The 26,470-nt window shown below is 42.0% G+C and overlaps 1 protein-coding gene and 1 long non-coding RNA gene across 2 annotated transcripts; both read right to left on the reverse strand.

The window, feature by feature from the left end:
• Window positions 1-444: 444 nt before the first annotated feature.
• SRSF4 (serine and arginine rich splicing factor 4) lies at window positions 445-26,470 on the reverse strand. Its single transcript, XM_079109572.1, has 6 exons — window positions 25,981-26,470; window positions 9,266-9,408; window positions 8,285-8,397; window positions 5,784-5,998; window positions 2,168-2,257; window positions 445-1,953 (listed from the first exon to the last, which is right to left on the reverse strand). Exons 1-6 carry the CDS (start codon window positions 26,085-26,087, stop codon window positions 1,122-1,124), a joined length of 1,500 nt encoding a protein of 499 aa, XP_078965698.1. The 5' UTR covers window positions 26,088-26,470; the 3' UTR covers window positions 445-1,121.
• On the reverse strand, window positions 15,141-25,965 carry LOC306643449. The gene is made up of 3 exons (XR_013758940.1): window positions 18,374-25,965; window positions 16,158-16,273; window positions 15,141-15,154 (listed from the first exon to the last, which is right to left on the reverse strand). It is a non-coding gene; the product is annotated as an uncharacterized lncRNA (long non-coding RNA).

Genomic DNA, 26,470 nt, shown 5'->3' on the forward strand with positions numbered 1-26,470 from the left:
CGCCTGGCTCCCTTCTGCTTTGCCGTCTCTCACAGTCCTCAGGGCTGAGGCCAGACAGGGATCACTCTCAGGTGCCTCCCAGTGCCAGGATAACTAAGTAGTCCAAGAATAACTGGGACAAGGTAATCCGGGCAGTTTAGGTTCAGACACTAAGGTGATCAGAGGGTTACGACAGGGCAGATTCACAGCAAGTTCAACCAAAAGCACCGAAGAGACAACTCTACGTGAAAACTCACTGGTGATGCTGACTTTCCAAATGGCTTCGTTTCTCGTCCCAATAAAGAACCCTAAATTCTGGGAAATTTGTTTTTATTCTGAGAAGTGAGAAAAATCCTTTGGGAAGTGTTGACTACCTACCATGAGTTGGCCCAAGGAACAAAACAGCCACGACAAACTTTTTATGTCAAGGAAGAACTCAAGTTACCTCAGGAGATGCAACTGTGATTCAAGCACCATGAAATTTTGTCAAGCAAAAATAGTCTTTATTCAAATTTAATGGAAACAGGGGTCACTATACTTTGCAAGACGGGGAAAAATAAAATTAAAAAAAATTCTTTTCTTTTCTTTTTAATATAAAACAATATAATCACAATACCAGAATATGGAACTCTACAGTTTATTTCCTATGGGTTACTGCAGGTATCAATTTTCCTCGACTGTGCTATTCACAACTTTGTTAGGTCCAAAAATATGAAACCAAAATGGTGGGAAACTGAAGACTTAGCACTTTCACTAAATGGCATACATCAAAGGGAGTCGATCCAAGGGCAAAAATGGCTGAACTCACCATGCCCACCTATGCCACCATTCCAGCCTGAAAGCCGCCCAGGTGCCAAGCTCCTGTGGGAAAGGCCAGGCCTGAAAGCCAAGGCATTTTGGATAATCTACTGTGGGCCATGAGGAAAGGGGTTTCAAAGAGACTTGTTTTCAGTCGAGCAGGAAGGCCTGGCGCCAGGAGGCTTTACTGAGAGGAAGCACTTAGATTTAACAATTATAGACACACCATTAGGGGAGTTAAAAATGTACAGCAGTGACGTAGGTTCTACTTCAATCACTTGTGCTACGGCTACCAAACATGTACAAAAGACTTCTCGGGTAGTTCCAGCCATGGTCGTAGCCAGTTAGGACCTCGAGTGGGACCTAGATCGAGACCGGGAGCGCGACCTGGAAGCAGACCTGGATCGAGACTTGGACCGAGACCGGGTTTTTGAAGCTGACTTTGATCTGGAGCGTGATTCTGATGGAGGGTTTGGTTTCGATTTGGAATTGGATCTCGACCTGGAGCGGGTCTCGGGATTGGGGGCGGCGCCCTCACTCTCGCCTCTGCCTTCCTTCGGGGCAGACTCGGCCTTGGCATGTTCCCGCTCCTTGGACACAGAGCGGGACGGCGACCTGGACTGTGAACGGTCATCCTCCTTCTTCTTCTTCTTGCTGCTGCTGCCCGCCTTGCTGTCTCGCTTGCTGCTGCGCTTCCTGCTCCGCTCGCTCTTGCTGCGGCTGCGGCTGCGGCTGCGGCTCTCCTCCCTGCTTCTTTTCCGGCCCTTCCTCTTGTCTTTGCTTTTGCTGCGGCTGCGGCTGCGGCTGCCCCCTTTGCTCCTGCTCCTGCTGTGGCTCCTGCTCTTGAGGAGGCTCTTCTCCTGACTCCGGCTCTTCTCCTTGCTCCGGCTCCTGCTCCCGCGCTTCCCCTCCTCTACTCTGTGCTCCTGGCTTCTGCTCCGACTTTTACTCTTACTTTTATGCCGGCTGGGGCTGCGGCTCTTGGGCTTCCCAGCGCTGTCGTTGTTCTGGACTTTGTCCTCCGCGTGGTCTTTACTCTTGCTGCGGCTCTTGTCGGCGCTGCGGCTGCGGCTGCGGCTCTTGTCATCTTTGCTGGGGCTCCTGCTTTTCTCCTTCTTGCTGCGGCTGCGGCTCTGGCTGCGGCTGCGGCTCTTGCTCCGAGAATGGGAGCCGGACCTGAGGAGACACAGGGCGACGTCACACTTCATGCTAACCAGGGGATGAGGAGACGGAGGTGGCAGCCGCCCATGTAAGTCTGAGGCTGCACCGGCCGAGGACTGCCACCCCGACCCTCACGATTCTCATGCGGGGTGAGGGAAGAAGGGCCACCCGGCTGAGGCCCAAGTGAGACACAGTGCCGCGCTCCCTGCTGGCACCCAGGCAGACCCACCTGGACCGGGATCGACTCTTAGAATGACTGCTTTTGCTACTGCCACTTCGGCTTCTGCTCTTCCGGGAATGTCTGCTTCGAGAGCGAGACCTGTGGGGAGAAATAATTGTTTTTAAAACTGCTGATGACGGGCTGGCTGGTGTAGATCAAGCAGGACGTTCACTCAGTCAGAGACTGTGTACGGGCTGGGCTTGGGGCTCTGTGGTAGAGCACCGTGTGAGGCACTGGGTTTGATCCTCAGCACTGCATAAAAATAAATAAAATAAAGATTTCTTGACAACTAAAAAAAATGTTTAAAATGGTGTACACTTCTGACTGTGTCTGCGCAGTTACCCCCGTGGCCAAGGCCCACGGATCCAGCTTCTTGTGAACACTGAAACTTGTCCCACCTCCAATCCTAACCCTTTGCTGGGCTCCTTGTTTCCACCAACGCCACCAGTTCCTCCTGTCAGAAACCACAGCTATCCACCCTCAAACCCTGATGTCCTGCCTCCTCCATCTTCTGCCTGTGACCTCCTTGGGCATCACCCTTCCCTGCTGCCATAAGGGTCTCGCCACATGCCTTTCTGCAAATGCTTCTGCCCTTCACCTGCCTCTCTTTCCTTTAGCGTGACTAGAGTACTCCAATTTATTTATTTATTTTTGGTTATAGGGATTGAATCAGGGGTGCTTAACCACTGAGCTGCATCCCCAGCCCTTATTTTTATTTTGAGACAGGGACTTGCTAAGTTGCTGAGGCTGTCTTTTTTTTTTTTTTTAATATATTTTTAATTGTAGATGCACATGGTATCTTTATTTTTTATGTGGTGCTGAGAATTGAGCCCAGTGCCTCACTTGTGCTAGGCAAGCACTCTACCACTGTGCCACACCCCAGCTCCTGAGTCTGTCTTTGAACTAGCAATCCTCCTGCCTCAGCCTCCTGCTGAGCCACTGGGATTGCAGACTTGTGCCACTGCGCTCAGCCACAGAGCACTTTTAAAAAGACAGCCTCTCCAAGCTTTAGAAAACAAGTCAACCGTGGACTTTTACCACTTCTACTGAAGGTAACCAGTGCTCCTTGGGGAGGTGACTGATCCCAGGTACAGGGCAGAAAATGCACAAGATGGGCATCTCCATCAAACTTCTACAGAGATCCCTCTCAGCTCACAGGAAGGAAGTCCAGGGAATACGCTCTCAGTGCAATGACACCAAGAGGACACAGATAAATACAGGATGTGGGATAGTACTAAAGCTTAAAAAAATCATTAGGGGAACAGCGGATGGACTGACCCAGGGTGAAGAGATTTAACCCTCTGTAATACATGACTGGATTGGATTCTGGTCAGGAAAACAAGACATCCAAGGAGCAATATGGAGCAACTAGGGAGACATGAATTTGACTCGGCTACTAGGTGACTGATAAAATTACACTGTTAATGATTTTAGGTGAGAACCTAGAACCGTGGTTCACCATTATCCTTAGAGCCAAGTGCTAAAGTATTTAGGGGTGAAGTGCTATAATTTCTACATCTTTCAAAAGTAAAGTAAATGTATAATGTGCATAAAAATACACATACATGTATGTGGGGGGAGGGAAGAGAAAGGAAACAAAGCAAACATACTGTTAAAGCTAGGAGGGGCACACAGGTATTCGTGAACTAGTCTTTCCACTTTTGTCATGATAGAAGGTATGGGGAAGTAATAAAGTGCATTCACATAAAAAGCAAAAACAAGACAAGCCACGGGTGACTGAAGACACAGGAATCAACTGGAAGGGCTCCACTGGCCCCAGACAGAACAATCTGAGGATTAAGATATTATGACACAAAAAAATGAAACATTGAAACCACATACATCTAAGAACTCATTCCAAATGATTCTAAACGATCACCTTCCTCAATTTTGGAAGCTCTCAGGCCACGCTAACATTCTCCAAGTTGGTGAAGTTAGATGGCTCAGGATGACAACTCCTGAGCACACTGAGCCAATAAAAATAGATCCCATCAGTTGTATGACAGGGAGTCCAAAAAGTGTTACCAAAAAGCAGTCCTGCTAAAATATATCTTCTCTAATGTCTTGATATTATTATAGCTGGCACAGAGGTACATGACAGATTCCAGCCTACTCAGGAGGCTGGGGCAGGAGACTTTCAAGTTTGAGGCCAGTCCCAGAAACTTAGCAAGACTCTGTCTCAAAATTAAAAAGGACCATGGATGTAGCTCAGTGGTACACCATCAATGGATTCAATCCCCTGTACCACAAAACAAAGCAAAAAAAGGATCTAACTATGAGTTCATAGGAAATTGGGACGGGGAGGAGCGATTAGGATAAAGGATTCTGTTAAACTCTATGACAGTAATGCAATTAGTAAAATCTAACAGTGGGAAAATCTTCACAAGAGATGACCCTGCTTCTGCAATACTCATGCACATAAAAAAAGAGGGCAAAAAAAAGGGGAAAATGTAGTGGCTAGGAGAGTGAAGAGACATGCCACCTGACTGCAAACAGAGTCCCATGGGGGATCCTGGCACAGTGAACTGACTGCAAAAATATGTATTTGAACAACTGGGAAAACAGGAACACAAACAGGGTATATTAATTGATGGTGTGGGGTTACTGCTAATTTTGCTAGCTATTACTATCGGCTTATTTAAAAATTTAGACACACATACTGAAGCACTCACAGGTGGAAAGACAGGATGTCTAGACTTGCCTTAAAACAACATGGCAGGCGGGGGTGATGAGGCAAGATTGGCAAAGCAACAATTATTAAAGCTGAAGAGTGGGAGGAGCAGTGGGAGTCAGGGTTCATTAAGCAATTTTCTCTGATGCTTTATATATTTGAAAATTTTTGTATAAAAAAGTTGAAAAACAACAAAACCCAAATAGCATGCAAGTCTCCAGTGATATCTGACTTCTTACATCCTGAACTTGGTTGTTCAGCATGACATGTCCCTGTCCCCCTGTCCTAAGCCAGACCCACCTGTTCACCACCCATATTAATCGCTCTACTCTAGGAAACGCTGTCCCACCCCAGGCTTTCAAGAACACCCTTCCCTCTGCTAGAACAGCCCCTCCTGCCCACCTTGTCTACCCACTGTTTCCAATCCACCTTTTCTGCTCAGCTTTGATGCCACGTCCTTAGGGAAGCCCCAGCCAACTCTCTGCATTGGCGTGCTGTATTTCCCTCAACAAGCCTGTCTCAATGGCAATTATTTGCCTAATTCCTGTTTTCTCCAACGAGGGCAGAGATCAGATTTGTTTGGCTCACCACTGTCTCCCAGATGCTTAGCTCAGTGCCTGGCCTGTTGGCAGAGAACTGCCCAAAGATGACAGTCTCTATTCTTGAGTAGATGTTGTAACCAAGGAACCAGGGGCCGTGTGCCCCTCATGGGGGTCCCCAGAGGAAGGTAAAAAAGGTCACTGATTTCCTGTCTCAGAAAAGGGACTTTACTTCTATTTGTACTCATGACATAAGAGTTCAGGAGCTTTACAAATAAATAATCAGTTCAAAGTACTTAGTTATTGAACGAGATGTAATCATCCTGCTGAGAACCAAAGGGGAACATTGGTGGATCATCTGCTCACGAATGAGCCGATGTGCGTGCCAACACATAAAACACATTCTCGACTCTACCTGGAGTGGCTCCGGCTCCTGGAGTAGGATCGGCGCCGTCTAGAACCTGGCTTGTCTTCAACTAATCTGATTTTCCTGCCGTTGACTTCAGTTCCATCCAACTTTTCCAAAGCTCTTTTCATATCAGAATAAGATACAAATTCAATCACCCCTTCATTTTTACGACCCTTATGAGCATCTGCATAGGTCACTTCTCCTGCTTGACGCATATAATCCTAAAGAAAAAATAAAATTCTTCAATGTTAAGATACATTTTGCCAAAATATTTAATGCAATTATAACAGTGAAATTTTAAGAAATATCAGCTTCCTTCAGAATGAAGTTTATGCTTAAATATTTCCATCTAACCTCATTGAGATTCTTTAAAGCACCAGGCATTAAGCAGGTGGTAGAGACAAATATATATGAAAAATAGCAGCTGGGCACGGTGGCACATGCCTATAATTCCAGTGATTCAGAAGGCTGATCCTGAAGGATCACAAGTTTGAGGCCAGCCTCAGCAACTTACGCAAGTTATCAAGATCCTGTCTCACTAAAGTAAAAACAAAGAGATGGGGGATGTAGCCCCGTGGCAAAGCAACCCCTCGGTTTAATCTGCGGCACTAAAATAAATAAATAAATAAATTCAAAGAAAAAAATTTTAAATGAAATTATGTGTGAATATATAAACCTTTAGTTAACTACCATTTTATAAATTTTATAATAGCAAATTCTTTGTTTATAGAGAAGCTCATGTCACCATATTTGTTAGGTCTTTTACATTGTCATATATCTACGTTTGAAAATGTATAGATATTGACAAAATATAAACAAATCCATAGGAATTATAAAATACTATTTAATTTTTATTTAAAACTGCTACCCTGTCTTTTAAGTGAAAGTCTAAAAGGCAACAGAACCCTCCAGCTCTGGCTGAAAGTGGCATGACCATTCATGTCCCCTCATGACCACAAGTTTCTTTCAGGACTCCATATGGCCCAGTGAGAGACTATAACTCAGTGCTAGAAAAAGGTTAAAGGCTACATATAAAATGAAAATAAAATTTGGATGAAATTGTAAACTTGAGGCTTACTGCTAGTTTCCCCACATTTCTTTCTTCTTAACAGCTTTTAAAAAAAATTTTTTTTTTGGTGGTGGGGATTGGATTCAGAGGTGCTTTACTACTGAGCTACATCCCCCAGTACTTTGAAAATTTTGAGACAGGGTCTTGCTAAATTGTTGAGGCTGATCTCAAACTTGTGATCCTCCTGCCTCAGCCTCCTGAGTCTGTAGGATTACAGGTGTGCACGACCATGCCTGGTGTCCCACATTTCTTTATATGTAATACACACTCGATAGGTATTTGTGGAATGAATACATTCAATGCTTTCATTTTTGTATGTTTATTTCCTGCTATAGTTACAAACACTGAATACACTTTTATACATTCTTTGCTCACTGTCATAAACATGCTTACATGTCTTAACATACAATTTCATTACTGCCTAATACATTTTCTGAGGATTTCCCAACTTTTGATACTTTTAGGTTTTACCTAGTTCTTTGCTATTATTCATAATCCTGTCAAGAACATCTCTGTACAAAAATTTCTTTATTCGACAGAATCATCTGCAGGAGTGGGGGTTCTGGGCAAAAGGCAGGGAGTCATCCAAACTGGGAAACACCTGACAGCAAATAAGGATGCTGGTTAGAGTTAGGCCAAGATTGGGACTGCCCGGGCAAAGTGAGATACGGGGTCACTCTGGTGAAAGACCTGAATAAAATCACCGCTTCTGGTTTATCCTGCCATACTTCCAAATAAGTAAGAGCTAACACTGAATGCTTACTGTACAGTATAGCAGGTATTTCTTAAATAACTCAGTCCTAACTAAGCCACATGAGGCATATATAATCATCATCGCCATTTTATAGATGTAGAAAGTGAAATACAGAGAAGTTGAGTAAACTGCTCAAGGACAAGAAGGTGATGATCAATGATCTGGGGCCTGAACACACGCAGGAGAACTCCTGAGAAAGGAGTAGCTGGGATACAGCTGCATGCCACAGCTCTTGGTTAGACCAGAATTCTTTCAGGATAAATATTCCCTAAAAATTGAAAAAAACCTTATGAAAGAACATATAGTTAGTCAATTTCACTATGCAGATCCATACGGGAAGCTGACATAAATTTCCATGTTCTCCTATATGTCTCCAGAAACATTAGTGGTTCCACCCTTTCCTTTTATGGTGAGAAACCACTCTAGAATCTATGACACTGTATCCAGAGGAGAATTTCACATAACAGGTTGATTTTTAGAGCAATGGTCCAATAATAGGTAGTCTGAGTGAAATCCTGATGTTATCCTATGGAAGCTTTAATTGGAGAATCCCCAAATATCTGCTGAAGCTCTCAAACTTGTAACACCCCTATGTCTGAGTATGCTCGGGCCCTCATAAAGTTACCTGTTTCCTAATCTTAACGTCTGCCTAACCTTACCCCAGAAGGTTAGTGAGGCCCAAACCTTTAGGTCTTGCCAGCTGCACCGACTTGACAGATTCTCCACAATTAGTCTGTACTCTGTGCGGGTAGGAGGGCCATATTTATCTCGGCCACTTCTTCTATACCCATATCCACCTTTGGAAGGTTCAAATAAATAGGATTACTTCAGTGGAAGAAAAGGAAAAGATAACATAGCACACACTTCTCTTAAAATATATTACTTACCCCCCACCCCCAACAATAGCACATATATCTTAACTCTAGTCCCACCCTTAATTCTAAAAACAACTATCAGTTAAATTTGAAAACTTATTTTAATTTACAAAGTTGTAAGCATATAGTAATATTTATATTTAAAATTAACATGCATAAATTAAAAACTATTAACAATTTAACAATTTAGAAATAAGTAACCAAACTACTAAAACAGTTACTGTTGTTACTCACAGTGATTAAAGTTTTTGAGAATATTTTATATGAAAAAAAGATTTTCAGGCACCTATTTCAGTTTAATCTCATCTGTGTCTAACCCTTGGGATCCTCACCACCCAGGTCTAATGGGGAAAAGTTGCGGTCGTCACATGGCTTCCTGTTTTTGGTCAGCCAAGGGCCACAAGGGTTCAAAGAGCCACGCATGGAAAGGTAACCCAAGGTCAGCAAATGGAACAGGCAGTCATCTTAGCCTCAAAGGATTCTTTTAATTAAAACATTGAGGTCTTAGTTAAATCTATGTTAAACAATTGCATTACAGAGAAGAAAAACAACACAAACACATCATTAAACATATTTATAAAGTAGTAAAACAAGAAATGTCATTAATTTAATTAAAATCAAACATTATCAAAGGTTTATTTGCAGTTCTATATTTAAAGAAACACATCTTATAAAACGAATGGTTTAAACATTGATACAATTAAATGTAATATTAATTAATTACTTTAACAAATTAACACGTAATAACAAAGGCATGTCATTGATACAAATGTGCCCTTTCAATGCTTACTGCGTCCAGAACCGTAACTGCCGTCTCGCCGGGGGCCGCGGGCATGCTCAACAATTACTCGCTCACCACAAAGGTCTTTGCCATTCAGTTCATAAACAGCATCATCTGCATCACGCAGATCATCAAACTCCACAAAACCGTATCTATAAGAGAGCAAACAAAATTCTGGTTGGCATCAATTTGACAGCCAGCTTCACATTCAAGAGAAAGCAATGAGGTTCATGCTTAGCAAAGGTTAGGTGGGTTTTGCAAACTAAGGGTCAGATTTCTCTCCTCTTTAGATGAAACCACGTTGCTTTGTGCCAACAGGCACTGCAAGAGGTAGGGACACTTCTCAAAGCAGACCCCTATCTTTCTGGCAGGAGGCTGGCTAGATCCACTGAGAACACTTTTCTTGTTCCCCAAGTAGTAGAGACAAGAGCAAAGACTTTCGAGGAACGCTTGGTAGAAGGCGTCAAAATATGTAACTCCACAAAACTGAATGTTTGCTCTTCAAAACATCACATCAAAGCTCATCTTTTCTTAGTTTTAAAAGCAGTATCTAGAGAACAATGAGACCTACATGCAAGGCACTGTTGTATTAACTGTTAAATCACATCTAAAGTAACTAACATTGCAGGTAAAAAATCAGTATCTTAAATCTCAGTGAAAGGAAAAAAAAAGTTCCTGTTCCTCTATCTAAACAAGTAAGTCATAATTAACAGTTCTGTGAATTAACTGTTTTACAAATTATTTGTGGGGAAAAAATCTGGAGCTATTTACTTCCTGTGAGATTTCAAATTCATTTCCATGAAGTTTTAGACAGACTGGAGTTCTCTAAAATCTACATACAACTGTGCAAACTTCTTTACGTTGTAGCTAGGAATTTCCCAGCAAAGAGATATGGTGATTTAGCACATATCCAAAAGAAAACAAACCCCCAAATCCTATTAAGGCCTACTAAAGAGTACAATTTGTAAAGCAAAGCACATAATTTGCAAGACACTTAAAGCAAAGTTAAACACACACTATGTTACCAATAAACATTTAGTTTGGCCTAACACAGCTCTGAAGTCTTGCTTTGTGATTGCTGCCTGTTACTTAAAAACCAAAATGATCTTACTGATCTTACCTAATCACAAAGGAAAGTTCCCAGACTATGTTTGCAGGCAAACACGTCTAGTGTTCCTCTGCATTTAAACATGCTGATACTAGAAACAGGCTATGAGACTTGCCTGAGAGTTATCCAGAGTGCTACCAAGAAAAAATAATTCCAGTTTCTTGCACATGTAATGTTGTATTGGTAACAGATTAACTGAGAGAACTCAGATTGCTGAAATCTTTTACTTAAAGAGTTCTTTTCATATAGGAGTCTCTCAAGGTGATAATGCTAGGTTACAAGGTGTAGGTCACAGCTTTGGGGGGTTCTTTATATTGAAATGTCTGAGTGGCAAACTTCAGGAGTCAGTGAATCTCCACTCCATTAAAAATCAAAACAGACACACCCATTTATCTAGTAAGTGTTTTAGCATTCCTGCATAAAGACAATTCAGAAGCCACCTGGCCCAATTTATGGGATGTGAAATCTTTAAACATGGTTTCACATAGGCTAGAATTGCTGAGCAGCTTAATAAAAATGATTTGAACATGCTGTTGTGTCTGACAAGTAAAGCCTCTCCAAATCACTGACTTACTGGGCTCAAAAGTGTTTTACAGTCACTAAAAATTTATAATAGATAATGTTAAGGTTGCTTTCTCTTTTCCTAGGTAGAATGGGTCACCAGGAAAGTTATACTATTATTTTCAGAGATAAATATTATTTTCAGAGCAAATAAAAAACCAAATTTAACTATGCTGGTTTATTAAAAGATATTTTATAATCTAAATTATATCTAAGTAGATCATAAAAATGCCACCCCCCTCAAAAAAAAGCCCTCAAGGGGTCTGGGGTCTGCTCTGCCTGCAGTATCCATTGCTCAGTGCCTTGTGGGAGTCTGACACCACGTAGCAAGGGATGAGAGAACGTTCCCCACAGGCACGATGGAATGGGCTTCCTTCCCTCAGAAGCATCCGCTGGCTCAGTACCACTCAATGACCAGAACAGATCTGGCCTGAGGTCAGAAGAGCACTGACACCTGAGGATTCAACAAATACATCGCAGGAAAATCCAAATTGTTTTATTCTGAAGAGTTAAGTTTTATAACTACTCGGGGGTCCCGGAATGCAAGACCCTAATCTCTGCAGGGTAATCCAAGGTGCAAACCCAGCTACTGTGGAGGCCAAGTGATCCTTCCGCCAGACCCACATGGGAATGTACACTCCCAGACCTGAAGACCATCCTGCTCCAAGGCTTCTTGCAGAACTCACTACAACCTTTCAGGAAAAGTAAGGACAATCTATTCAGTGGAGGCACAATTATTTAAAAATAAAAATTAACACTTTGACAGACCCATCTCTCTACAAGCTGAGGCTGAAGCTGAAGAAAGGCATAGTTTGCCAACAAAACTCTCCTGAGTTGCAGGAGCAATTTGTGATGTTAGAGGAAAATAGCCCCTACAACCTTTCCATGATATGTTTCTAAAAAGTTCCAATAAGTGGGTCACTTAGTAGCTGTATTTTGTAATAAGTATTCAAATCACTTATTAAAATAGCTAATTATAAGATCCAACTTATTTCACAGAAAAATCTGTGAAAAGCCACAAAATCTACAAAGTCCAGTCCAAGGATCAAATCAGGCACTTGAATGCCACCTCTCTCTGCCCACTGGCCACATTGAGCGGGTTTAGAAGAGTAAAACAAAAATCCTCCCATACTACAAATGAGACCCAAGAGGGACTTCTGTTCTCAGACTAAAGTGAACACCAGATCAGTGTGTGGTTGTTCCTATGGGATTACTGTTTGTTTAGATCTGCTTTCCTTGAATGTACAATGAGTGTCCCCGAAAAAGGCAGGAAGACTACATAGTAACAAGAAAATGTTACCTATCACTTATTAAGTAATCTCTTATACTAGAAAATGTTACCTTATTTAACATTAATAGCACCCAAGAGCCAGGTACTATTATCCCTGTTTCACAGAAGAGGAAACTAAAGCACAAAGTTAAACAACTTGCATAAAAATCCCAGCAGAGCTGACATTTAAAGTCTGTGGTCTGATACCAGAGCTTACACTCACCACCATGAGGACTGGAGCAGCAAGCACTGGTGTGGGCTTTAGTCCTGGTTCTTTTAGAAAGAACTCTGAACAGCATATTTAAATCATTTCACTTTTGGGCCTTAGTTTATTTGTGAAATGAGAGTGCTATACTATGTATCTCTAAGGTCTGTCCTAACAGTATGATAGATGGAATGTTAAAATGTGTACTCCTTTGGTCTAAGGATATACAATTTAAGCTTTAAAATTTGGCCGGTCTGGAACAAGATGGTAGCACCAGAGGTTTACAAAAGCAACAGATGGTCAGGGATAAATTTAGTCATTATCTAAAATGCCTTTAAAAATTAGAGGCCTCGAATTTAGTTTTACTTAAACATTTTAACTGTCTCTGAGTTAAATTTTAGTGCCTTCAAAAAGTAATGCACTTCCTGATAACTAACATCAGAGAATCTTAAAAACAAGACAAGTGAACAAACAAACAATCCCCTAAATACTCCCTTTGTGCCTTATAGCAAGTAACATGAAAGTAACTTTTTCTCTCAAAAATACTCTCTTTTTGAATCTTTTTTCTAAGCAGGGAGGGATATATAATGTGTATGTGGATTGCACACACTTCATTATATGTATGCATGTGTATCTATATTGCACATATACAAATCTCTGGCAGGATCTGTGAACAAGTCTCACAAAATAACCTGACAGGTAAGTTTCTCTAACTGCAGACATCTTTCCTCTTCTGTGCTATTAAAATGAACAGCTTGCAATAATTCTAGCAGGAGAATGAAGAGGATGAAGAAATGGAGAATGAATCTTAGACAAAATTCAAAACCCTTGCAGAGCAGGGATTGACAGAAGCATCAACAAGCCCTGCGACCTGCCTCACCTTACTTGGACGCCACGCCTTTTGATCATTCTCCCTAGGTTATGGGAAAGAACAGAAAGCAGGGCCTTGCCACTACATGCACAATACTCTTCAATTAAATGAAACAAAAACAAACAACGAAAACCTCCTTTCTTCCACATTTTCTATTGACCACCCCAACTTTTCCTCTGGGCATGTTCCATCCTGCCAAATTTAGTCAAAAGAAGGAGGGGAAGAGTTACTTTCTCCCCTAACTCGCACCAAGTCTAAAACAGGTGCCTGACACCACAAAGCAAAGCCACACTGACTTAGGTGGGCTGTTCTGAACTCGAGTCCATTCTTATCCCTGCACAACGCTCTTGTCTTCCTCATGCCACAGCTGATGTTCTGCTCAGGTCAGACCTCTGAAGGCACAACTGGAACAACATATTTTCAAATAAAGAACTCCAAGACTTCCATTTTAGAAATGTTACCATCACCCCAGCCTGTACTGTTGCCCAGCAGGCTCTCTCTGATCCTAATATGTGGCTGCAATGGTCTCAACACCACTAGGCCTGTCCTTTTCTCTGTTATGTTCTACCAAAGAGGATGTGGAGTTTATCTCACCCTCTCCAGAATGGCTTAGGGCCATCTCTGCCTTCTAACCATCATCACTGAAAAGGGACCCTGGAGAACAGTCCCATCTGAGAAATGATGAACAGGGCTTGCTCTGGATATGGGTCATCAATGGCTGACTGGGCAGGGTGTGACTGAGGGGATGCTTGACACCAAAACCTGCAGGGCTGTGGATATGAGGAGCGGGGAAAGCAAGCCTCCATGCGTGACCATGGTCACCCACCAACACTGCTTACCGAGGGGCATGCCTTGGATGTTCTCTCTATAAGGAAAATGTGCCCCTTTCCACGGTGGATCTCCGCTCACCTTTGTCCTAAAACTGTGCCACATGCTTTTCTTTGTATGTGGACATGACAGTCCTCAGCCAACCATCAGCAGGATGTGAGTTTTGTTTTCCCAATGTGGTGAGCCATTCCCACATTCACTCATTTTCCTGGTAAGAACCGAACCTCTCCATGGCTGGTCAGGATTAGGGATGTTGCTGTAGCCAAGGAAAAATTTTCATCTGTTGAAGTTAACCCACGGGGTGGCTTGGACCCTCAATCTAGAGCCAGTAGCACTGTATTTTAAGGGCAGAGCCCTTAATCTACCCTGAAAGAAATGGCATTCAGTGAACAGGAATTGAACAGCTTTCTTTCAAAGCACTCAGTGTTGGTCCTATGATTCAGCCAACTTGGTCTCATGAGGTGAAAAACGTTAGGACACATTGACAGGACAGTAATAAAAACAGTAATTCTCACTGCATAAAGTGCTTGGACACCTGTAGAACAAAGGCAGTTCTGCAACCAACTAGTGCTCAGGTGAGGCCAACTCAGAGAAAAGCTTGTGAGTAAGAACAGTGTGACTCCCCCGATCCCAAAGGTCTGCAACATTCCAGGGAACCAGCGGTAAGGCCCTCAAAGTAGAATTAACCAGTGTCACATATACATCTCGGGAGCAATGATCATGGTTGCAATCTGACTTGCCTGGTAACAGAGGGGTGTTAACCCACAACTGGAAGCTGCTACCACATAAATAGGTTCCTGAGATCCTTTCCTATCCTGAGACAGGAAGGAGGCTGCTCTGGGCTTTCTGGCCTCCCTTTCTTTAGTCTCAGAGGAGGGAGGGCCATCAAGGCCACCCGGAGAAGGTGGATGACTTACCCGTGCTCACTGAGTGGCAGAGCTGGGGTGCGACTTCAGGGCTCACCATTACCCAGTCTGGGGCTCTTTTCACGTCGGCAAACTGGCAGTTCCCGCACACCAAGAGCTCTCTGATTAGAGCTAGTGTGGATTCCTGGTCTGCAAACGGTTGGCCACAGCTCAGTCTGCACTTGATCTTTCCCCACCTTCAAAGAAGAAAACCTACCTCATGATTCCTCTCTTCCAGATCCCCTGATCATCTAATTTACTCCCAACAACATTGCAATCACTTTTGACTACTACTCCCTGGTCCCCACTGGGTTTATTGCCAAGTTCTATAGTTTTCTCATTTTACTGGACCCTCAGAACTGTCTCCACCTGGCTGATCAATTTACATAAATCTAGGCTATAGCTTTTACTTGTCAACTTGTCTCTTTACTGTAGTAGTAAGGAAAACTACTTGCTAAAGCATTCTTTTGCTTAGGTCTATAAAGACTCCTAAGTATCTTTATGTCATTTTTTAAACTTGGAACAACTTCACTACACAAATTAAATCATTTCGAATCTTCCTTATGCTTGAGAATTATGTCTTTCATGAAGCCTCAGAAACTTGTGTGATTATTTTAGCACTTCTCTTCACTTTTATGTTTTACACGGCAATATTTTGTGGCTTTTTAAGCCTTGTTCTTTTTTCTTTGTGCTTATCTTCTCATTTGATTATATGCTCTTCAGTAATAACAAAGATGATTATCTGGAGAGTGTGCCAGTATCTGGTACACAGTAAATTTATTTCATTCATATTTCACAACTAATGTGAAGAATGTATTATTACTATTTGCATTTTACAATGAGAAAACTGAGGCTTGGAAAGGCTGAGCAACTTGTTTACTGTCAAGGAGCTCATCAGTGGTAGGGCTGAATCTGAACCCAGACTGATGACTAATACCCCAGCTCTAAAACCACAGGGTCTTAGGGCCCTTTAAAGGTGAATAGCCTCTCCTTTTCTCCCATAGTCCTGAGTACAATCTTTTTCATTTAACAAACGCTGCTGTTTGACTTAATGACAATCTAACTTCAGATAAGCCAGGTTGAAGTACAGTCTTCTATTACAGTGGAGTGAAGTCTCCAGAGGGGGGAAAAAATGGGGGGCAGGATAAAGCACCTCTAAGCTGGGGATATGTGACAACCAGGTTACTTTCACTCGTCTTTTGGTTCCCATTAGCCAGTGTCAGCCATCTGGTCCTTCCGAAAACATGTGTGGGTTCAGAACATAATAGACTAGAAGAATAGAGGAAAAATAAGATTATTCTGTGCAATCCCCATCCTGGAGGTCCCACATCAACCCCTGGAGTCTGGTTTTGGTTCTACGGCTCAGCAAAAATTAGACCAGCATAGAGAAGGTAAGAGTTGAACTTAGCTGTGGTGGATGTGAATGGACATCAACAATATTATGTATTTTAGGATGCATTTAGTTTTGCAAGAAATGGTGACTGGGACCAAATGGTTAAATATGAATGATGGGAGAAAAAAATGGGTCAGAAATCAAAGAATACTAGAAGGCTTACAAACTTCCAACCATGAAGATCACAGCAGCGACCAGATGATACACACCTAAGATCTGATTTAATTTTGACTAATCCCAACTACTACTAACATGACTACTCTAGCCCAGTACCACTTTCCTTCTTCAAATTCCTTTGTAATAACTCCTATTTTTTTAAACATTTTATAATGTATCATCTCTAAATGCTTTACACACACTGTATCATTTAATTTTCACAATTCTGGTATTTACTGTTATCTCACAGATGAAGAAACTGACCTGAAGCAGTAGAGTAACTTGCCAAGGCAACTTCAAACACTTCAGGATTCTTCTAACCCAGATCCTAACCTAAAACCTATATGCTAATATCACGTCCTGCCATCCCCCTATATACAATCAATGTGGCCCGTAAGACCAGAGTTTGAGAAAGGTGAGCTCTGGCAGCACAGAAAGTTCATCTCATCAAGTTATGTGCAGGTGGAAGACAGACACCTACATGCCTGATCACAGCTTATGAGAACTATCAAATGCCAAGGAAACACCACTGCTGTATCTGATATAAGTGAATACTAATGAGTTATGAACATTAATTCTCTACTAAATCGCTAGTGGAACAAAACCTATAATTTAACTATCACAATTTTAACACCAGTCCAGGGAAACAGAGAAAGGCACCATCATTAAGAAACCTGTGTCCCAGCAATGAGAACACAAATATATTAGCTGGAAAAATAAACTCGCTTCTTTCCTTTCTCACAAAGTAAACTATTTGTTGAAAAAGTCCCTAATGATGAAGAAGTAATCAAACTTAAGCCCGTGCTGCTGAGTCCACATTGCAGATACCAGCCCATCTCTAAAGGAATATCCATCCACATATTGGATGAGAAAACAGAAACATTCAGTATCCTAAAAAGTAAATAATAAAAATTCCTCCAGAATAGGAGGTAGAGGGGAATGCATATAAAATGTGAATTGAGTATTACTTTGTAACAATCCTAAGAGTCTATTTGCCAACATGTTTCGATTACCTGAAACAGTTTCAAAAGTGAGTTGAGCTGGAGGGATGGCTCAGTGTGAAAGCGCTTGCCTAACCCTGCTTCCACTCCAACTCCCACCACACACTCACAAAAGCAAAACTAAGTGTGCTAAGCTATTTCACTTTTATAGGCTGTCACCATATTCCTATCCTATACAATGGGACTACCCAGAAAGCAACGTACTTGCAAATAGTTTGTATATCAAACTATCATAATCATAACCCCTGTCATAACTGTATTATTTTGATTTTTAAAAGACAACATGGCTGCTTTCTTTAAAGAGGGGCACACAATTACATCTGTGTCCGTTTCAATTTTATGACACTTATCAACATGAAGTGTAAGTGAAGTTAAAAGATCTCAGAGAAAAAGGGGCTCAACTATTCTCTAATGTCACACTAAAGTTCATACTCGATCACAAATTAAAAACAAGTCTGAAGAACTCAAGAGTGGGGTGTGTTGTTATGGGCCTATAATCCCACCGACTTTGGAGGCTGAAGTTGAGGACTGTGAAGTTTTAGGCCTATCTCAGCTATTTAATAGCAAGACCCTGTCTCAAACAAACAAACAAACAAACAAACAGATTTGGGCTCAGTGATAAAGCACCCCTGGGTTCAATTTCTAGTACTAAAGAACTCAAGAAACAGAAATCCTATACCAACCTACAATACAACCCTTGGGATGTAAAATAAAATCAACACAACTGTTACTCCTGCTTACTGAAATAAAGGCTTGTGCTCAGCTATAGCACTTCCCAATTCCAAAGAAAAGTTACAAATGAAGGCAGGTCACACTTACCTCTAAAACAACACAAAGAGCAGGCTGCCAGGTGTTAAAGCCTCATAAGGTTATGCCTCTGGGACCATCTTGGTTGTTCACATGTCCCTCTTAACTGCCCCTGGACCGCAGTCTGTTTCTTCTTTTTCATTTTTAGTTTTGGTTAGAGATGCCATTCCCATGCTATTTCTTGGGGAATGTCCTTTCCTTGAAATTGGCCATTTCACCATTTTAATGAAATTTTCAAATTCTTTTATTAACATTAATGGATCAAGTCTCATTTCACCCACATGAAACCTATTCTCAACTCCCTGGCCTGGGCCTCCTGCTGCCCCTCTTCACTCCTCGAGGCTGACTTCAAAACTCCCTCCTTCAGTCTTCCTCCTCCCTCCAGTCTTGAAGTTCTCTGCTCACGAAGGTCCTTCCCCTCTGCGGCATACAGGCCATGACACTGTTATTCCTCCAGCAATGCTTTCTCAGGTATTATCACCTGCAGTTCCAAGACCTCTGACCTGGGAGACTTTCATCTAAGTACACAGGAAAGTCATGCAGGGCATCTCCTCAAAATATGAAAATTCAGAGCACAATCTGAATCCTCACCTTCAAGATAAAGACCAGAAGCCCTAGGATGAGAACACAGGGAACACTTGATAGTCCACATCCTGCCCCAGTCAGCCCTGACAAGCTAATACCACCTTATGGTTCTTCAAAGAGAAGCTCAGGAGAAGGATCGCTAGCGGTCTCCATCCAGGGCCAACATTATAAAAGTACCCCCCAATCTCACTGTGGCAATAACCTGTCAGCCTCTACAGAGACTACAGGCTGAACAGGCTAGGAAACCTGACCTACCCTCTCATCCATGGAGGCAAGTCCTGAAAGGACAGGGCTGCATCATTTCAAGGGATACAGCAGAGCAAAGCTCTGACCGCCACTGCCCACATATATTCAGGATGTGAATAAAAATGATCTTCAGTTCTCAGGGCTATCAACAGTTTACCCTGTAACCCTGGACCAATCACTTAATCACCTTATGCCTGTTTCCCTATTAGCACCAACTAGGGATAACACTAGTTTGTAAAGTGCTTTGATAAAGTCAGTTGAAAAATCGTGTAAGTGGACTGTTAATATTTTCTATAATTTCTAAAATTTTGTTAAAATTTCAGTGTTAGTGTACAAAATTTATAAATACCACCAAGAGTATTCTCTCAGATTCAGGGAACATCTTTCTTCTGAAGAGCTCAAAGTACAATTGTCTGTTTGGGTTACCTGAAAGCATTCAAAATATTGAGAGCCTAAACCACATATTATTTTCCAGTTTTACATTCTGTGCCTATCTTTTAAGAAGAAATAAATACTTCACATGGCCCTTTTATTCATACAGTAACTTGATGAGGAAGGAATAAAATATTAAACTGCGGAATGGGGGTTTAAAATGAATTGACCAAATAATCACAAATAATGTTTATTCATACCACAAGTTGACCGAGGTTTCCAGGTCCAAGGAGGAGGGGTCTGGAGACTGGGAAATTTATGCTAAGAATATGTGGTCATAGTATCAGTATGGCATGTCTCTTGGTATCAATTTTTCAATATGACAAAAAATTCTAAAATTACTCATGTCTTAGGACAAAAAATAGTAACATACTTAATAAACTTGATCACATTTTCTAATAGTTATACTACTAATAAAGCAATGATAGAATGCTTCCTAATCTAGGATCCTATTTCTCATTATTTATTACTTAAGAAAAAGTTCCTAATTAAAACATCCGAGATCATTTTCACCTGTTAAAGTAGCAAAGATCTCCCCCCACCCCCCTTTTTGGAGACAGGGTCTCCATATGTTGTGCAGGCTGGCCTCCAACTCCTAGGTTCAAGCAAGCCTCCAGAGCATCTGGGAGCAGAGGCCCACAATACCACACCTGGCTTAAAGTAGGGAAAATGTTAAGGAAGACTGATGTGCAGTGCTGGTGAGGCTGCTGTGATGTGTGCATGCTTAGACGCTGCTGGTGTAAGTGTAACTGAAGCAGCTTTTCTGAAATTTATTTGGTTATATAACTGAGAGCCTTGAATATGCTCATTCCTGCTGTTCACACATGAATTTTACTTCATGGAACGTATCCTAATACATAATAAGGATGCAAAGACTTATACACATGATATCCATCATAACATTATTTGTAATAGCAAGAATTAAAAGACAACGTAGGGAGATGGGGTTGTGGCTCAGTAGTAGAGCATTTGCCTGGCACGTGTGAGGCCCTGGGTTTGATTCTCAGTACCTCATATAAATGAATTAATAAAATAAAGGTCCATTGACAACTAAAATATACATGGGGAAAAAAAAAAAAAAAAAAAAAGACAACCTAGGAGAACAGTTAAGTGAATCATGATTCAATCATACAATAGATTTTAGGCAGCTGACAAGAGGTTAATATAATTTAAAAAATACATAAAATAGTAAAAAAAGTGGGATATAAAATTGCACATATGTGAAAGAATTCTTAATAATATATTTTTCCACTTCATGCTTTTCACACTAAATTATCTACAAAACTACATTTTCTAATCATTCAGTTATTTTTAAAAATAGTTCTTGAATCAGTTCTATTTGGTAGATTAAATGGATGAGTCTTAAAAGTTGCAAGGTGATGTCCTCATATAATTTTAAATATTCTACCAAAATGTTTAAAAAATTATAACAGGGTAATGGAGAATTCAGAAAAATAGAATTCTTAAACATGGCAGGTGAAAATATAAATACTATTTGTCTAGAGGGTGATGGAAACCAATGGCCAGCCAAAGACCATGAAAACACAGTTATGCTCTGACTCCAAAAGTCTACTTTCAGGAATCTGCCTTAAGTAATCACAAATGTCACAAAGAGTTACATAAAGAACAATTATCAGTTTATACATGCACAGAATAATGAAAAACCAAAGAGAATCAAAGACTTCCAATATGCACCTGCCTCCTATTCCAATACTGGGGACTGAATAAATCCAAGGGCCATCTACCACTGAGCTATATTTTTAGCCCTTTAAATTTTTTAATTTTTTTATTTTGAGACACGGGTTCACTACATTGCTGAGGCTTACCTCTAACTTGCAATCCTCCTGCCTCAGCCACCTGAGTCACTGGGCTGGGGATAACAGGCATGCATCACTCTGCCCAGCAACATGGTTTTAATTGTATACATTAAATAGCATTTACATGGAAATTCTACATAACCTTTAAGAAACAGGTTGCAGGGACCGGATATGAAGCTCAATCACAGAGCACTTGCCTAACATGCAAGAGATCCTGGGACCAAGCCCCAGCACCTCAAAAATAAAAAGGTTGTTAGAGAATGCTTATGAACAACAACGAAAAGAGTTGGGGCTGAGGGGGAGAGGCATAAGAAGTGTGTGTGTTTGTGTGTGTGAGATGTGTTGGAAAAAGGTCAAACCAAATCCCCAAAATGCAGAGAGGATCAACTTTGAGTGACTTTTTTTTTTTGTCTTCTGTATTAAAAATAGTTAAAATGAACATGTAAAATTTTTATAATCGGAAGTAAATATGTGCTGTTTTGAAATGGTGAATGGGTTTAATTTTAACTATGTATAAACAGAGTTGTTCAAACACTCCTTGAAACAAACCATGTTTAAAGTTTTCTAGATAGTCATAAAATTTATGCATAATCAAATGCTTTACTTTTCTTAACACAGACTCAAGATGCCAATTATGTGTGGGTTCAAATGGAACATTATTTCTGAGGTTTGCAGAATGGCCTATGAATGGAAAGGTGGTGGGTTCACTAAAAGATTAGTGTTTGCTTTGCATCATTATCATAAAAATGATAAAGCATTTATTTGCCACTAGCCCAACTAACCAGAAACCCATATCATGGACCATTAAACTATACTTTCTTTACTCCATAAAGGAAAAACTGGAAAACAAAAACAAAAACAAAAACAAGCTCATGTTGAGAATTCAGTCAAAAGAGACAGAAGTGTAGGTTCTATGCAGGTTCTGTGATCAGGGATATACAGTACAACGACCTGACTCACTAAAAAGATTCTATATATTAAAACAAACAAACAAAACAAAACAAAACAAAACAAAACAAAACCTCAAGGTGCATTCTACTTGAAGGAATTTTAAAGTTGAAAATAAAAATTTCTGGTAATACTCAGATATCAAAATCGCACAGAGATCACCACATGAACTGAGAAGTCTAGCTATGTATCATTTCACTGTAATATGAAACAGGCTAAAATTTATAGCTGAGTTTCTCTTGAGTTTTAATTAATTAAAAACCTAAAAAAAGAAAACTTCGCCAATTTGTGAATTTACTCTTCCAGCTACTAGGCAGGTAAATAATCTTAAAATGTAATAAGCTGTACTAATTAATTAAAATGTGGAAAAATTAAGAAAGATCTGACTGAAACCATGAAATTCTGTGGCAAAAGAGAAACTACTAAAAATTCTTCCACATTTTACAAGAAAATGATTAATAAAAAAGTAAGTCCACCAAATCCACACATAGTCAAATAGGTAAAAGTTAGCATAAAGCTGAAAGGTATCAACAGGTACTAACAGTGCTGCTTCCTTGACCCAGTCCTAGGATTGCTCTGGGCCTTTCCCTTGTCTGTCACTCCCTACAGTGGCTCTTGCTGGAATAAGTGCTGGAGGTAGAAATGTAGGAGACCTCAGTGGGATGTGGAATGGTCCACGCGGCCCTGGGAGATCATGTTTGTGGTCCTCCAGTGAAACCACCTGTCTAGAAGGTCTCTAAAACAGGCAAATTGGACTAGAGTCGCCTGGTTTCTATATAATGGCAAACAAGAACTATTACATGTACACTCTTTCTCCATATCCCAAGAGACCTACAGAATCCTTTCCTGGGCACCAAATCTCCTTTGGAGCTCACACACTTCCTCGTTTGGTCAACCTTCTATCATACAAGTATTTTACATTGTATTTAATTAATTCTAAACTTTACGTCTAACATCTTTTGATGTGTCTCACACAAATTTGAACTCTTTTGCAATTCTTTAAAGCCCTATTCATCCCAATTCTGCTTCTGAATTTCACTTACTAATATAATAATGTTCCAAGATGCTTCTCTGTAGGGAGACCTATCATCTTTCTTAGGTTCTGGATTATTAGCTTATACACATAGTTAAATTGTGCCATCTTTTCATTTTGTACCTATTCCTTCTCTTTAGACTCCCCTGCATTTGTGCCATCAAGTTCGGGCGATTCTTGCATCCAATACATTTTTATCATTGGTTCTCTTCCCAGAAATCATTTTTCTCTGCAATGATTCCTGAATGATGCTAGTGGGTGCCATTTGGGGATTGTCAAACCTGTCTTTGAATCCTTGAAATGACTTCCCATTCTTTATTCCAACACTGACTTATAATGGATTTCATGCTCATTGTGGTTTAGTAGAGAAACTGTAAGCATGAATAGGTACTTTAAAAAAGGCTCAGGTAATTAGGGCCCTGGAAGCATCTCTCCTGCTCTTATCACATCATTTCTGGGCTGAGCAACCACTCCCTCTTTGAATTCTTACCCATGATTTTGAACTTTTTGTGTTAAAGTCTTAATAATCATTTCTGGTTTATCGTTATGATTTCCAGAGCCTTCAAGCTAGATTATTAATTCTCCCAATTGCTCCTTATTGGAGTACTTCCTTATCACCAATTACAACATATACTTTTTCCACTTATTTTTCTTCATTTTAAGTTAAGTCAATCCGTTCTTCAAAGCCCATTTCAAAAAAATCTTTTCAAGCAAACCATCCCAAGTGTTACTTGCTTGAGTTTAAAATGAGAGCAAGCATTCCTTAATTCAAAGTGCACATGTCAATACCTGATTTACTCAAGGGCAGAACTCTTCTGCTTCTTCCTCAGTTCATTTAGCACAGTACTGGGTATCTTGGTGGGTTATCAATACATTTGGCTGATTAATCAGTTTCCCCATTAACATCATTTCCAGCTCACTATCACCTTAGTCCAAATATGTTTTGTGATTAAACACTAACAAGCTAGAATGTCTCCTAATAATTATGAACAAATCTCTTTCATTATAGCTACCACTTACTACTATAAGTCAAAGGCTTCACATTTATTATATCTGATCTTCCTTTTCCATGTGAATGAGAAAACAGTTCAGAGAAACCAAATAACTTGCCCAAGAGCCAAGATTTGACTAAAACCTGTCTGGCTTCAAAAACCATGATTTCCCCACCAAAGTTATGTGTACACTTAGTTGGGCTCTGAAAAACAATTGGGAGTTTTAATTCACATATATGTATCACAGTAGCGAATGCCCCCACTTTATCTAGCACATTTCTTCAGAACTGAAAATTCTATTGTACCAAATGAGTAATATTCTAAGCCTTTTATGTTAAATCAGTAATCCTCAGCACGGTGATTCTTGCTTGCAATCATTTTGACGGGGCTCTTTAAAGCCAGACAACAATTTGAGAATATGCTGGCTATCAATTTTTCTCCGACGTGCAATTTATACTGTTATCTTTTTTAACTCTCAAGTGTCAGTTATTACTGGGGAGTAAAGTGTAGTCATGGTAAACCTGTTGCAAAGTTGTGGGGGTTTTGTTTTTGTTTTAAAGCCAAGCCAAGGGTTTCTCTTAACACTGAACACTTACTGCCCCAATACATTCCCCCAGTCCTTTTTCATATCCAAGTCTTCCAATTCTACCATTTTCTAGTTTCCAGTTATCCCTTTCAGAACAGGCCTGACGACCCATCTGTTTCCCCTGACACTGGTACCCCTGCTGGCCCTGTTTTGCCAAAGCACGTTAAGAATACAAGTACAGACCATCCTGGGGAGGCAGTAAATTGGCAATTTCAAGGTGTGTGTCTCCACTTGCATTAACTAGTAGACGCAGACACTAGCCAGGGTGGCCACTAGTCTTAACAAATTCTACAACAGCAAGGCAATTTTTTGGCAAGTTTGGAGAAGGGAAACCACAGTATGGAAACTGCACGAGTCTTCAAGATAACGAGTTAAGGCTTTAATGTGCCCTCCTACAGGGAGCGGTCAGGGCTTTCAGCGCGGCAAGACGATACTTTGGAAACTGTCACTAGACTACTCAAACTGGAATCTCCCGCCCAAAAAAAGTGTGGCACATGGCAAGTCTAAAAAGAGCCTCTCTCCAGAGATCCTGTCCCCGGGAAAGACGCGCTGTGACCGCCTGGTCCATTCGGCTGGAAAGAGGTGGAAAGGGGGCAGGAAATCCTGTTTGTTTATTTCCAGCAGCTCTCTGAGCGGGAAAGGCCGGTCTCTACCCGGAGCCGAACCAAGTCCCAGTCCCAGGGCCTGGGCAGGGAAAAGCAGGGCCTCCCGGGCGCCCGGAGCCCCAGCCCCACCGGGTTTCCTTCCCCCGGTCCCACTCCGGTCCTCGCCAGCGCTCCCATTATCCCTCCACCACCCCCGCCCGCGCAGGCGCAGTGGGAGCGGGCCTACCCGCGCCCCCGAGGCGCCGCGACCATGGCGGAGCCGGAGCAGGCCGGCAGCGGCTCCCGGAGGCGGGCGCCCCTCTGCGGTCCCCGCGGCCTCCCCGCCACCACCGGGGCCCCGGCCCCCGCAGCCGGCCCCTCTTCCGCCCTCCTCACCCGTTCTTCAGATCCACCTCCAGGATCTTCCCGTAGCCCTTAAAGAAGCGCTCCACATCGCGCTCCCGGGCCTGGTAGCTCAGGCGGCCGATGTACACCCGCGGCATCCCGGCAACAGCGGTGGCGGCTGGCCCCAGCCCCGGCCCCCCTTAGGCGGCGGCCGGCGAAGCGAGAGCGCGGCGACGGCGGCAACGGGCGGGCGGCGGGACGGACGCAGCCGAACCCCGGCGACGTACGCGAGCACGCAGCTCGAGAGCGCGCGCCTCCGCTTCCCCCACCCTCCCCCCAGGCGGAGGGTAACGGGAGGGAGCGCGCGTTCGCTTCCCGCCCGGCCAGCACTGGGGGCGTGGCCTGTCCGGGGGCGAGCCGGCGCGGGGCGGGGCCAGATGATCGACAGCCGGCGCCGGCCGCCCGGGCCCCGGCACGTTCTCTCGCGAGCTTGCTGTGGCGCCTGCGCCACTTTCCGCAGCCCACCGGTTGGTGCCGCCCC

Source organism: Sciurus vulgaris (assembly GCF_902686455.1).
Source record: "Sciurus vulgaris genome assembly, chromosome: 1".
Lineage (NCBI taxonomy): Eukaryota > Metazoa > Chordata > Mammalia > Rodentia > Sciuridae > Sciurus > Sciurus vulgaris.